This window comes from Diabrotica undecimpunctata, chromosome 3, assembly GCF_040954645.1.
Source record: "Diabrotica undecimpunctata isolate CICGRU chromosome 3, icDiaUnde3, whole genome shotgun sequence".
NCBI lineage: Eukaryota > Metazoa > Arthropoda > Insecta > Coleoptera > Chrysomelidae > Diabrotica > Diabrotica undecimpunctata.
Window position 1 is genome coordinate 108,436,871 of NC_092805.1, and position 15,184 is coordinate 108,452,054.

At 34.8% G+C, this 15,184-nt stretch overlaps 1 protein-coding gene across 1 annotated transcript in view; it reads left to right on the plus strand.

Moving 5' to 3' along the window:
- Positions 1-2,904: 2,904 nt before the first annotated feature.
- The window catches only part of LOC140436013 (disintegrin and metalloproteinase domain-containing protein 10-like), a 29,322-nt gene continuing 17,042 nt past the window's right edge, over positions 2,905-15,184 (plus strand). Inside the window, exons 1-2 of the mRNA XM_072524723.1 lie at positions 2,905-3,601; positions 10,842-11,086. Of these exons, the coding sequence (XP_072380824.1) occupies positions 2,985-3,601; positions 10,842-11,086 (862 nt within the window). The 5' untranslated portion in view covers positions 2,905-2,984. The remainder of the gene's footprint in view (positions 3,602-10,841; positions 11,087-15,184) is intronic.

The window sequence follows — 15,184 nt, forward strand, 5'->3', positions numbered from 1 at the left end:
AATAGAAATATTAGGAATAACGGAAACGAAAATGAAAGGAAGAGGGCAAAAGAAGGCGTAGGGATAATAATTGCACCGAATAGACTACAATACGTTATAGAAGAAACATATGTTAACCAGAGAATATTATCGCTGAAAATGAAACTGATAGACGAGGAAATATGGACAATAATAACAGCCTACGGAGTAAATGAAGATGCAAAAAAGGAAGAGAAGGATCAATTTTTCGAGGAGCTCCAAATGCAAATTGACAATGGGGAAGAAAATATAATTGTAATAGGAGATCTAAACGATAGAGTCGGAAATAATAACAATGGAATTGAGGAATGCATGGGAAAAGAAGGAGAAGAAATACTAAACAAAAATGATGAAAGAATAATAGAAATATGTATGGAGAATAAACTTGTTATAACAAATACAAAATTTAAACATAAAAAAGTACACAAATACACGAGAGTACAAGAAAGTAGAAATGAAAAATCAATCATAGATTACTTTTTGGTAAGTAGCAACAAATGGAAAAGAGTACAAGACACGAAAGTCAAAAGAGGCTCAGAGATTGGCAGTGATCATCATCTAGTAATAATGAGAATGAGAACAGCAAAAGAAAATGAAGAAAAGAGGAGAAAGGTAGTAAATGAAAAAGTAAAAAGCTACAAATTAAAAGAAGAAAGATATAAAAAGATATTCCAAGAAAAATTAGACAATATTTTGAAAGGTAGGGCAAAAACTGCAAGTATAGAAGAAAAGTGGGAAAATCTCAAGACCCTCTTAATCATAGCTGCTGAGGAAACTTGCGGGAAGACAAAAATAGCAAATAATAGCATGAGGAGAACTGAATGGTGGACGGACGAAATACGAAGGAAAGTAAAGAACAAAAAAGAAAAATGGAAGAGATATCTAAGTACAAAGCGCCCTGAAGATTATGAGGCATATAAAGAAAAAAGAAAAGAGGTTAAAATAGCTGTAAAAGCAGAAAAAGAAAGGTCATGGGAAAAGTTTGGACTAAAAATGACAAATAATTATAGAGAAAACCAAAAACTCTTCTATGGCGCATTAAAACAGCTCAGACAAAAGAAAGAACACATGATGCCGAATATAAAAGACAAGAATGGAAAGGTAATAACAGAAGAAAACCAAATAATGGAAATATGGAGAGAACATTTCAAAGTGCTAACTCATACAGACGTAGACAACATAGTGGAGATACAAGAAATTAATGAAGAACAAAAAGTAGAACCCATAACAACAGAGGAACTAGAAAAGGCAATTGAAAGAGTTAAATTAGGCAAAGCACTAGACAAGGATGATATCACCCCTGAAATGATAAAATTCATGAGAATAGAGGGAGTGGACAGCATGAAAGAACTAATGAATGATATCATAAAAAGAGCAGAAATACCACAGGACTGGAAGAAAGACATTATACTACCAATACACAAAAAGGGCGACAAGAGAAACTGTAATAATTACCTAGGTATTACTATATCAAGTATTCCTGGGAAGGTATTCGCAAGAATAATAGAAACAAGAATAAAAACCCAAATAGAACCAACTATGGAAGATACGCAATGTAGATTCAGGAAGGACAGAAGCACGCAAGACCACATATTCACAATAAGACAAATAAGTGAGAAAGTAATCAATAAAAATAGAGAAATACATATATGCTTTATTGATCTGGAAAAGGCGTTTAACAGAATACAAAGAAACGACGTATGGAGGACATTAAAGGAAAGAGGAGTTGACAGGATAACAATTGATGTAATAAAGGATATGTACAATAATAATACAAATACGGTGAGAACCAACAACGAGGAATCCGAAGAATTTACTACAAGTCAAGGCGTCAAACAGGGATGCGTGTTGAGCCCACTGCTGTTCTCAGTGGTACTGGATGAAGCAATAAAGAAAGCCAAGAGAAGAATGAGAAAACTAACATTAGGATACTGGCAAATGAAACAGACTCAACTATCAGAGCTTCTATTTGCAGACGACATGGTTTTGATAGCAGAAAACAGAGAAGACCTACAGAACAACCTTGAAATCCTAGAAGAAGAACTGTCAAACATAAATATGAAAATAAATACAGAGAAAACAAAAACAATGATAATTTCAAATAAGAGAAAGACATACACAATACAATTAAACGGAAAACAACTAGAACAAGTGGAACATTTTAAATACCTAGGAGCAATAATTGAATCAAACGGTAAACAAGACATGGAAATAAATGAGAGAATGGGACGAACAGGAAGCTTATTTAACACTATGAAAACAACATTTTTGGGGAAAAAAGAAATACCGGAGAAGGTAAAAACGGCAGTCGTTAAATCAGTAGTTAGACCTACAATCATCTCAAAAATCTCGAGTCAATGCTATGGAAATGAGGTTCCTGAGGAAAATAGCAAACAGAAAAAGGACAGACAAAATACGAAACGAAACAATCAGACAAAACCTAAAACTAGAACCAATAAACGAAAAAATAGTAGAGGGACAACTAAGATGGTTCGGGCACGTGTGTAGAATGTCGAATGAAAGAATAACAAAACGAGTGTTTGAAACGAGAATGCAAGGGAAAAACAAACGAGGAAGATCAAGGGTTAGGTGGGTAGACGAAATCAGAAAAGAAGTTGAGAAGAAAGGATTGACATGGGAAAGTGCACGAAATCTAACACAAGACCGGATAGCATGGAGACAACAGTGTAAATCTTAACCCCACCAGCCTTACACCTAACGGTAGAAAGGCTTAGGACTAAGTAAGTAAGTAAGTAAATAGTTAATACTTTTAGATGTATTTTAAAAATAATTGTTATAGACATAGTATACGCAATTTAGTTTATTAACAATGAAGATCTTAACACATGGCTTAGTGACGTTATCAAAAAGTGACATATTGTTAATTTAATATTTTGACATGTAATTTTTGTAATGTAAACACAATGTTCGTAGTTCCATAAAATTTAAAATATTTATATTGTGAGATGGGTTCTTTTAAGTTTACTTACATTTTGATACTGTTATTAAAATTGTGTTTTTGTGAATGGAAATTTGATATGAAAGATTATAATACCTTAAAGCTCTCCAAGCATTTTGTAATTTCCACCAATATCGCAATACAAAATTATTCAAAAACGTTAACAGATCAACTTAAACATGGTTTACATTTTAATATTCATCTTAACACGGAGGAAGACGTTCAAATTTATATTCAAACTAAACCAGAGCGCCTAAGCAAAAAGACAGAATTTATTATATTTGAAAATGACGAAAACATAACTACTTTGACACCTCCAAATAAGTCGGTCGAAGGATTTATCACCAAAGACAAGTATGCAAGCTATGTAATTGGGTATTTAGAAGACTTTTATTTTTATGGAAAAATTGTGATGACTGATAAAATATTCTATATAGAAAATTTAAGAAAATATATCGACATTTTTCCAGAATATTTTAATACATCTTTTAATGCAATCGCTTTTGAGAGAGATTTTTTGTCAAGCGAATCGAAAAATACATTTAAAGAAACATACTATTTGAAACCTTCTCAATATGTAGATCATAGTTATAGAAATATATCCAAACGAATGGCAAGAACAGGGTGAGTTTTATGTTTAATTTGGTAGTAAATTAATACCGTTTTTATTGATAGCTGATATTATCAAGGGTCTATTCAGACTAATGCTCTATTCCCTATACGATTTTCTTAAAATAAAATATTTAAACCAAATGCAAAGTACTATGTACTGACAAATTTTCTTGAAACTTTTCTAATAAGCAGGTAGCACTCTTTTGCAATCTTAGTAGGAGATAAGCTGTTCAAGGATTGGTGACCATGCTTTATGCTAGCAGCTGATTGGTTCTCCCACCTTCCTTGTCTTTGGGGACCAGATCCTCATACCCTTTCTTGTCTCTCACTTTAAAAACTCTCACCTTTATCTTACCCTCTAACAACTCATACTGGCCAGCGCGATAGAGTATGGCTAAAATCCAAACATCTAGCAGCTGGTTGGTTCTCCCACCTTCCTTGTCTTAGGGGACCAGATCCTCTTTCTTGTCTCTCACTTTAAAAACTCTCACCTTTATCTTACCCTCTAACAACTCATACTGGCCAGCGCGATAGAGTATGGCTAAAATCCAAACATGCTTGATACAAGAAAAACACTGCTTGCAGTCCCCGGCAGTGAGCTGATCCTTGGTCAAGGTAACGATAAAGAAAAACCGCAAACAGAGGATACGAACAATCCGGAGTTCAGATGAGTCTACCACGGAAGACGGGACATACATATCACCACGTACGATGATATGATTACTACTACTACTACTAAGGATTTCCACAGTTTTCACTGTCTTCCTTCACTCAACCGTTTTCTCCAATTTTCCCTGTCATTCCAGTCTCCATCTCGCAGGGTTCTTTTCTCCATAGCCTCGTCGATTTCATCTCTGAATGACCTTCGGGGTCTTCCTCTCTTTCTTCTTCCAATCGGGCTCCATTCTGTGATTTTGTTTATCCAGCGTCCTCTGTCCGCTCTTCTGACGTGGCCGTACCAGGATAGTCTCTTCTCCTCTATATAGTCGATTATGTCTGATTGCACTCCCATTCTCCGCTTAATCTCTGCGTTTTCAATTCTGTCTCTTTTTGTAAGTCTACAGCTTCTCCTCAGGAACTCCATTTCTACTGCTCTTATTCTACCTCTATTTCTCTTGTTTATTGTCCAGTTTTCGGACCCATATGTCAGGATACTTCTTGTCAGGGTGTTATATCGTGGCCTCAATACTACAACTAGGTAACTCAAATATAACACTTCTAAGAAAAACGCTTTTAAAGATTTTTGCAAAGTGTGAATTTCTTTCTAGCCTAAAATTGACAAAATATTAAAGCCATATTCCGTTTTTAACATTCTTACCTTCTTTACTGACCATCTATGAGGTTTAATAATGTATATATTTTCCAAGATTAGGAATATAAGGAGAAAAGTTGGAAAAGTCCCAGTTATCTAGTTGTTGCATATACCAAAAAACCCAGTTATGTACTTGTTGCAATATATATTTTCTTGTATTGGCCCTAGCTTTTGTTAAAAAAAGAACTACTAGAAGTTATTTTTTTATTTCTTAAGTTAAAATTATACACTGTTACTCATTAAAAATAAAAATTAGGTAGGTACCTACTAACATTTAAAAAAATATTTACAAAAAACTACTATATGAATATTGATATGAAACAATTTGTAATTTCTGAAGAGGCACAAATAGATAAGTTCTTTAAGAGTCACCTTCGTAGTCTCGACTGTCATCTATTTCACTTGAATCGTCTTTATTCTCGTATGGCACACTGGTGTAAAATGACCTGTAGGAATCTCCCAAAGCAGGTGGTTTCACAGAAAATAGTGATATCAGATCTTTATATTTTTGTATAGATATTGGAATCAGTTGTTGGTACAAAGGTTGTAAAGGCGATTGAATTGAAGTGCGGGTCCGTTTGATTAAACTTAAGTGTCTAAATCCTTCATCAGAAAATGATTCTTTGAACACCATAATAAATGGCTGTGACTTCCTAAATCTTAGCCAGCACATCTTTTGCCAAAGAACAGCGTTTCCATTTTCATCCTTTTTCCGAATAGTCAAGTTATCCCTTACAAATTGTTTGAAATCTTTAATGTCCGATTGATCCAAATCATGAACAAGATAAAGATTGTCTCCCTTTCTTCTGGCTCCCCGAGCAATTTGATTTCAATCTTCAAGCCACAAAGCTTTTCCCACACACGTTTGAATTCTGTGTTTATTGCAGAGTGAATAGAATCACATTCCATCTCACTGTGCCCAGAAACCAAGGACTTCATATTAATGACTTCCAGGTTATTTAAATCATTTACTGCCTTCATTAACATTGCTGCAGTAAACTGATTCAAGTTTTGGCCTCCACATCTGTCACTAAAGAAGGTGACACAGGTTGTTGCTTCTGAAAGTGATCTAAGATAAAGATAAATTGCACTGGCTATTTCACAACTTCCTCGGGATCCTTGAGTCTCATTCCAAATGAAACAATCTCCTTGCTTACTGACAACATTGTAAATAGTGAAGTTGTAGTTGTCAAGCCTACGTTTATAGAAGAGTGCATTATTTGTTGGATCAGAGGGTACTAATAAAACTTGCTGGAGATCAAAATTGGCACATATGTGTGATCCATCAGAAAATTCAGCATCAATTCAATCTTTAAGTTTTTCGGTTCTAGCTTGATCCTTAAGAAAGAGATGAGCTTCATAATCTATTGTGAGCAAAGATTTCTCATCAGTGGTTGCACTAATATAATGAGAACAAACACGACACTGATCTTTTTTAGGATGATGGAAACTTAGATTGAAATTTTCAGTAAAATTTTTTCTATACATGGCCAAAATAACTTTTTCTTCATATCTTGAATCACACAATTCACAATAAAGTCTACGTGCTACAACTAGGTAAGTGTAGTTGTATAGTTGTGTGACTAACAGCTTAGTCATTAAATGTGCAACAAGTAGATAACTTAAGATATCGAGTTGTAATATTAAACAAAGGATGATTTATAAAGTTATCTACTTTTGAAAGTTAGTTTTATTGACTCATATGGTTCGTTTTGAATTGTCTAGTTATAGCATAACATGAAGATGATATATTTACATCTATTGGTAAACTTATCTCAAAAATGAAAATTTTCGAGTTATCTAGTTGTAGTATTGAGGTGACGATATATTCTCTTTTTTGTCTTTATCGTAATGTTCTTATCCCACAACACTGAGTTTAGTTGTCTTATACAGTTTCTTGTTTGTCTCAGTCTGTTGTTTATATCTTCTTCTGTTGTTCCCTGGTTCGATATTATGGTTCCTAAATACTTGAATTTATCTGTTCCATTTATTTGTCTTCCCTCGTCTATCTCTAGGTTTCTCATATCCTTGTTTTCTGTTGTTAGGTATTCGGTTTTCTCTAAGTTTATTTCCATTCCGTTGTTTTTATATTCTTCTTCTAGTTTTCTGAGCATAAAGCTGAGATCTTCTTCATCTTGTGCGATGACTACTTGATCGTCGGCAAAACTTAAGGTGTATAGGTATTCGTCTCTTACTGGTATGCCCATTCCTTCGCACTTTCTCCTCCATGGTTTGAGTGTCTTTTCCAAGAATATTTTAAACAGAGTAGGGGACGTAGCACAGCCTTGTAGAAGTCCTTTTGTCGTCTTAAATGGATTGTAGGCTTTATTTCCACATTTAATAGCTACTTTGTTTTCTTTGTATAGTGCTTTAACTGCTTTTATTAGTGTTTGTCGGATTCCGAGATCATTCATTGCTTCCCATAATTTGACTCTAGGTATTGAGTCATATGCTTTCTTTAGATCAACAAAGGCCAGATGGACCGGTCTACCTTTTGCCATTTTCTTCTCTATCAGTTGTTCTAATGTGTACGTATGATCTAGGCATGATTTTCCTACTGTGAACCCTGCTTGGTCTTCTCCAATTTTTCCTATTATTTCAGTTTCTAGTTTTTCTTTAATAATTTTCCCGTAAAGTCTACCTACCGACGATATTATACTAATTCCTCTATAGTTTTCACATTTTTTCCTGTTTCCTTTCTTATGTATGGATGTGATGTATGCTTGTGTCCATTCCGCAGGTATTTCTTCTCCATTTAGTCCTCTTTCGAACATTCTATGTAGCATGCGGAATAACTTTTCCGTTCCGTTTTTAATTAGTTCGTTTGGTATTCCTCCGGGTCCTTTGGCTTTTTTGTTCTTCAATGTCTTGATTGCTCTCTTAACTTCTGCCAGGCTTATTTCTATCTGGTCGTATGCCCCATTTCCTGCATGTTCTATATTCTCTTCCTGAAATTGGGGACGGTTTTCTGTAAGTAGTTCTACGTAGTATTCTTGCCACTCGTTTTCACTAATTTTGCCGATCTGGGTTTTCTCTGTCTTATTTCGTTGAAGTGCTTTTAATATTCGCCATGATTCTGAATTTCTCGTTCCTCCGATATGTCGTTCTATCTCTGTGCATGCTTGTTCCCATCGTTCGTTCTTTTCATTTGTTACTCTTTTCTTTACCTCTCTGTTTTTCGCTCTATATAGATCTAAGTCTTCCTGTTTTTTGGTGTTTAGGTATTTTATGTGTAGTTTTTTCTTTTCTTTTATGCATTTCAATGTGTCTTCCCTTAATTTGATATTCTGATGGGTGTTCCTTTGGTCGTCTTCTCCAAGAGCTTCTAAGGCCGCTGAAATCAGGCAGGTTTTTATGTGTTCATGCATTTCATCTAACGTGTCATATCTGAATTCTTCTAGTTTTTGGTCTAGTCTTCTTTTGTATAAATCTTTTATTGATTCTTCCTGCAATAGATGTAATTTGAGCCTCTTTTCGTTTATTGTCGTTCCCGTTGTAACAATCGATGTATGTTTTTGTTTTGTCCAGATATAGGGGAATTCCATCCATGCCACCACAAGTTTGTGATCTGTTCCACACTCTGCCCCTCTTTTCACTCTGATGTCTTTCACTTTGATGGAGCTTTTGTGGTTCATGATAATGTAGTCAATAATGGATCTTAGTTTTCTTGTCTCTTGAGTCCATGTGTATTTATGTATATTTTTGTGTTTGTAAAATCCGTTCATAATTTTCAAATCATTTACTTCACATAGTTCTACCAATCATTCTCCGTTGTCGTTAATTGTGTCTTCTCCAAATGGACCAACTGTTCTGTCATTGTCTTTTCTTCCGACTCTTCCATTTAGATCCCCCACTATTATTATTTCTTGTTTAGGTTTTCTCTTATCCATTTGTTCTTGAAGTTGTTCGATAAATCGTTCTTTCTCATTGGCTGGACTGTCTTCCGTTGGACCGTATGTTGCTAGTATTATAATTTCTCTGCCATACATCTTGATTTTCAGTTTGGCAATTCTCTCGTTTATGGGTTCCCAATCGTCTATAGATTTTTCCCATTTCTTCTTTAGTAGAATTCCAACTCCAGCTTTTGCGCGGTCTTTCTTTTCTACTCCGCTCCAACAATGGATTAGTTCCCCTATTCTTTCCGTGCCGTTTCCTTTCTTTTTTGTTTCCGTTGTGACGAGGATATCGAGATTCATCTTTTCGAATTCTGATGTTACTTCACTGGCTTTTGTTCTCCAGCCCTGCACATTCCATGTGCCGATTCTTAGTTTTCTCTGTCTTTGTCTTCGGTTGAGTTTCGAAGCCGAAGGTATGATTAACAGAGAATAAACAGAGACACGGAGAATCGAACAACTGTTCAGAATAGCTCAAGACAGAGAGGGTCTTGCCGTGGTAATGGCCAACGTCAGAGGTACTTAATAACGCACGTTAAGATGAAGCCCGTACATCCACGCACTTAAGCGAGGAAGTTGGAAACCTTTTATGGAAACTTAGAGAATACCGATTTCAAACCGAAATTGCAGAAGGTCTCTATGGATTTGGACAAAGAAATAAAAGGGGTGAAATTGTTTTTGGGGATTCTTGATGCGAAATTGCTTCTTTGTAATGAATAGCTTTTTCAAAAAAAGTACCCAAAGAAAATGAACATGAACCAGTCCAGATAGAGCGACCAAAAATGAAATTGAGTTTGTCCTTACCAACAACATAAACATAAACCATGATTTTACAGTCCTTAATAGCTGTTTGGTGAGAAGTGACCATAGAATGGCAAGAGCGAAGTTCATACTAAATCTCCAAAAACAAAGATACAAAACGATACACATGGGGAACAAAAACACATCCAATAAGATGGAATCCAATAGAAAACACCATGTTCTAAGAAGACGAAATTCTGAGATGCCTGAAAACAACAAACATAGACCATATGGATGTCGAAACTATAAACGATAAATTAATAAAAACAGAGAAAAGGTGCAATACAAATTACAAGAAGGATAAGTAGGAAAAAAAGCAGCCAAGAGACAAAAGGATTTATGGAAATACGAAGATAACTTAAGAACAAAAACGATACGAATCCACGCGTACCTCTTCTTCTTTTTTAAGTTCCATCTTCTATCGAAGGTTGGAAATCATCATAGCTGTGCGGACCCTGTTGATTGCCGCTCGAAATAATTCTGCACTATTGTATTCAAACTATTTCCTCAAGTTCTTAAGCCAGGCAAGCGTAGTACGACAGCTTAGTAAAGTAATGACAAAGGACTTAAGGCAATATAACACCAAACAGATTACAATGGTTGTCTAGGAAAATAGCAAATAGTCATAAACATATAGATCTACGATCTATATGTTTATGACTAAACCTTACTTAATCTAACCAACCAATCCTAATTAAATTTAACTAAATCTTAAGTATCAAACATCACCTACGTGGTACAATTTTGATTGTCGATATTTGTATATCTAGAAGCCCGATCATAAAAGTTCTTACAGACCAAAATTCAACTGAGAAATAATAAACACCCAAGGGAAAACGAATGTCCAGTAGAATTACATACTTCAACAAAGCGGAACTTTGCTCATAAAGAGAATAAAAAATTTATTGAAGAAAATTTGAAGAATTCAAGAACTACCCTGGGATTGCTCTTTTGGGCCGCCCAAAATTAGCAAATCAGTTACAACAACCCATTATAACTCAGACGGAGCTATAGAAACTGAAGAAATAATAAAAATAACGTATGAAATCATAAAAACCACATAATGAGATGTTTTTTCTTATCTCTTTATTGTTTCAAAAAATTTATTCTTGTCTATAGCTGTTCTTATCAGATCCGATACAGCTACACTTACATGTAAATATAGTAAATGTAAATATAAAAATAGGTAAAATGTAACCCCAATTGCTAGATCATTGAAAAATTAATATTAATGTACATTTTTAAGGAAATTGTGTTCGCTGTTGGTCCTCATTGATTACTCATTTTTAAACATAGTTCATCATTTGAACATTGATTCTGCAGTTAACCAAGTATTGATGGCTGTAGAAGAGGCGAATTCACTATTTCGTTCTACAGACTTTGACGAAAATGGATATCCCGACAATATAGGGTTTTATGTTAAATACTGTACTGTATATAAAACGCCCCGTTCTAATTTACTTCCCCCATACTCAGGAACGCCGATTGAAGGTACTATTTTTTTATTTTTAAAACGTGCTTCAAGTATGCAAGAATAAATAAATTATTAATACGCTAAGAGTCCTATCCTGTGATAACTTGCCAATCCAAGAGATCCTTTGGTCATTTCTCTTTCAATTTCTTTTCCAATAGGTACATGCTGTATACAATGAATAGTGGGGTGATATGGAGACTGAGGTTCCGGTACAGATCCCCAACAGTTTGACTAAAAGAACTAAAAATGTTCAATGAAAGTAACTAAAGAGGGAGACCTAGAGAAAAAATGGTAAAGCTTAAATAGAAATTTACACCTCATCTTTTTCTTTATGTGACGTGTTTATTTTCAAGCGTTGGCTATCGTCGTATTAACAAACTGATGAAATTTTTCTTGGTCCGCAGCTTAATGAAACAATTCCTCGACCATTCGACCTGTCCATTGTTTCATGTTACGCAGCCAGGACAGTTGTTTTCTTCCGACCCAGCGTTTTCCTTTGATTTTGCCCTGAATGATCAACCGGAGTAAGCGATATTTAAATCCTCTCATTGCATTATCGAAGTATTGGACCTTTCTCATTTTGAAGATGTTGATCAATTCTCTTTCTTTGTGCCTGGTCTCTAGCACATGTTCGTTAGATATGTGTGCTGCTCACGGGATTCTGAGCATGCTACGGTAACACCACAACTCGAATGCTTCTAATTTATTAAGATTTTTTATTTTTGTTGTCCAGGTTTTACATCTATAGAACAAAGCGGACTAGACGTAGCACTTCAATATTCTTAGACGTGTGGTTAATGACAGACTTCTATTGCACAATACAGAACGCAAGTTAATAAATTTTTTTCGTGCATATTCTATTTTGATCGAAATTTCCTATTTACTTTCACTTTTAGCCCTTAAGTCAATGCACCTTGTGCCTTATACTACTCAACAAAATAACTAGCAATGGAATAACCAGGTAATAATATGACAAGTATTGAGAGAAAGAAAGAGGTAGAGGAATAAATAGGTAATAATATGATAACTAGGAGACTCAAAAGTTCGAATAGCTATGATGATTGCCGACCTCCGCCGCGGAGATGGCACTTGAAGAAGAAGAAGAAGGAGGCTCTTGCCTATACAGAAAAATGCAAGCGGGTATGGAGTAATACTGCACTTTGGTTGCATTGGTGGTGTGTTGCCTTAGTCGTGCAGGATCTGATGCTGATGAAAAAGACATTCAGGCATCAAACGTTCGAAAATCTTTTCAGGCCATAATAATGAAAAGTCTGTTATGTTGTGTTAAGTTGTAAATCTACCTTAATATTTGTAAACCTACCTTAACATTAGTGACATGTCAAATAGAAGAAGAAGCCCGGGAGTGAAAGAGAAGGACAGACATTGACAGTCGACAGACTAGTCTTATGGCTCTTTAGAGATAATTATGTATTAGTATTAGTTTGTCTTGTAATAAATAAAATATACAGAAATGAGTCGTCTATTATAACAAAAAGCCCACAGAGTAGAACAAACATGGTGTCAGAAGTAAAAAAGGTAAGTCAAATATCGAAGAGTCATTAATTATAATAGTTACAAAAGCCGAAACATAACCTAAGAACACGTGTTGGGGTGTTAAAAGCAAAAAGAGATTTATTATTAAAAACAGCCAAGATATAAAATGGACATGGAAAACAAGATGCTGTCGAGCAGAACCAACCAGTCGTTGTAAAAATAAAAATAACGTAGTCGGCAATGAAATTCAACCTTTGTCAATGTAGGGAAATTTGGCTTACAACGGGGAAAAATGGTGCCTGAATTTCAAAATATTTTTGAAGGCGGCAGGTTTAGAGGACGAAAAGGATGCGAGAAAGGTAGCTCTACTATTACACTATATTGGTCTAGATGCAAGAAATATTTACAAGTCATTTGGGATTAACATGAATACTGTAAAATTTAAAGAGGTACTAGAGAGATTTGAAAAATATTGTAACCCGAAGAAAAATTTAACAGTAGAAAGACATTATTTTCTTACTAGAGTACAAAAAGATGGTGAAGCTATTGAGGATTTCATAACTAGTATAAAGAATTTGAGTTTAACATGTGAATTAGGAATTTTAATAGAAAGTTTGGTGTGTGACATGTTCGTTATTGGTTTAAATCCCAAACACCATTCAATTAAACAAAAACTATTGCAAGAAGTAGATATGAAGACAGAAAACGTATTACAAATTGCTCAAAACATAATTACAACTCAAATGCATGCAAGAGTTACACTTCAAATCATTTAAGGTATAGAAGTGAAGTTCCAGGTCCAAGTTGGAGAAATGATAATCAACAGCAGCTAGTTCCACAATTTCATTTCAAAGTAATAACAAATGTTCGTCGTCTATTATAACAAAGTCTTTAATGTAATAAAAATTGTACTAAAATTATGGCATCTCATGAGGTAAAATATTCCAGTAACAAAATGAGCCTCCGTTCGGATTTCCTGGTGAGGTCTATTTTAAGGGGAACACCATAACAGGTTAGAAAAATTAGGATAGACCACGTCACCATCGACGGTATAAATGAACCGCCCTCTGTTCCCAGTGGCAGTAATGCATTGGCTAGTGATCAGTGTAGTGGTATCTGGGGGCTCGAGAGATTGAGAACTCGGAAGCTCTAAAGAAGACATCAAAGAAGATGTTGAAAGTTCGGCGCAATAATAATCGACGCGGTTCAACCCGTAAGACCGTTGAGTTTAATATTAATTCTTGTAATAGTATTGCCAATAATCTTGCAGAACTTCAAGAACTTGTAAGCCTAAAGTTGGTTTAAAAATAAACTTGACAAAAACAAAAACTATCTTCAACGAGCTAGTGTATATCCAACATGTAATAATAAACAATATTGTACTTGAGACAGTAGACGAGTATGAATACCTGGGACAATTAATATATAAACTTTGATCAGATAAAAGGCATATATCGAGCACAGTTTAATTAAATCTTGCCCAAGTACTTTCGATCCCTAGATCATCTTCAGGGGCATCTGAAATAAGCCAAGAAACGTTTTTTTATAACCACAGAAATTGATTAACTTCGATAAAAACTCGAAGTTTATGGTTGAAAAAAGGTTTTTATGTGATTAACGTTTATAGACTTACTTCGTCAATTGTGGCCTATCCGGCAAGAACAAGATGTCATAAACATATAGATGTACATTACACTACAATACAAATGGACAAACAAACACTTTAAAATAATTTAAGGAAGGCTACATTACTTGAAGAAGCCGGAGACAGAATGGCTCCTGATCTAACGGAAATGTTGGGGTGACATGTGACAAATGACAACTTGGATGAGCAGTCACAATCATAGATATGTGATCTGCACCTTTTACAATTCTATGAAACTAAGTATTGACCAAAAGTCCAACTGACACTACTATAGGAGGTCACTGATGAAATATAAAATTATATAGAATATTTTTTAAGTAGATTGAATAATCCAGATCTCACACTCAAACATGTCTGTAATAATTAAGGTGTTAGTTTGAGAGCAACTGAAATAGACGAAAAGTAAGAATGCAAGAAGCGGACTAAACAATATGTTAGACAGTGGGTGGTTGACTACAATAAAATGGTCTACCAAGCACTATCTGTAATGTAGAAAGGAAGAGATCAGACTATGTAATTAAAATACTAATAATTGAAAATCAAAATGGAAAGCAAAGTATATAAATGGGGTGTAATCCAAGTAGTTCAGTTGAACCCACAGTCAATGGTATAACTATAAAATTACTATGGATGTGCTCAGTGCAGGAAGTCTAGAGAATTAATATATAAATCTGGCTCTTACTTCCAGAAATCAACAGAAGAATGAACCAGGCAGGGGCATCTTTTGGTAGAAATGTAGATATATTCAAATCGAAGATGCTACACCACCTAATGGACCTTGGAAACTAAAGAAATAGATAATAGCGTCACTCAAGAGTCAATGGAAGCGATGCATGCTAGGTACAACAAAGAGAAATCGAAAAAGAATAGAATGGATCAGACAGAAAACCATTGTCACTGATGTAATCCACAGAATTAAATGTTTAAAATTTAGCGAGAAGAACTAGCAGATAGATGGCCCACTAGAATTACACTG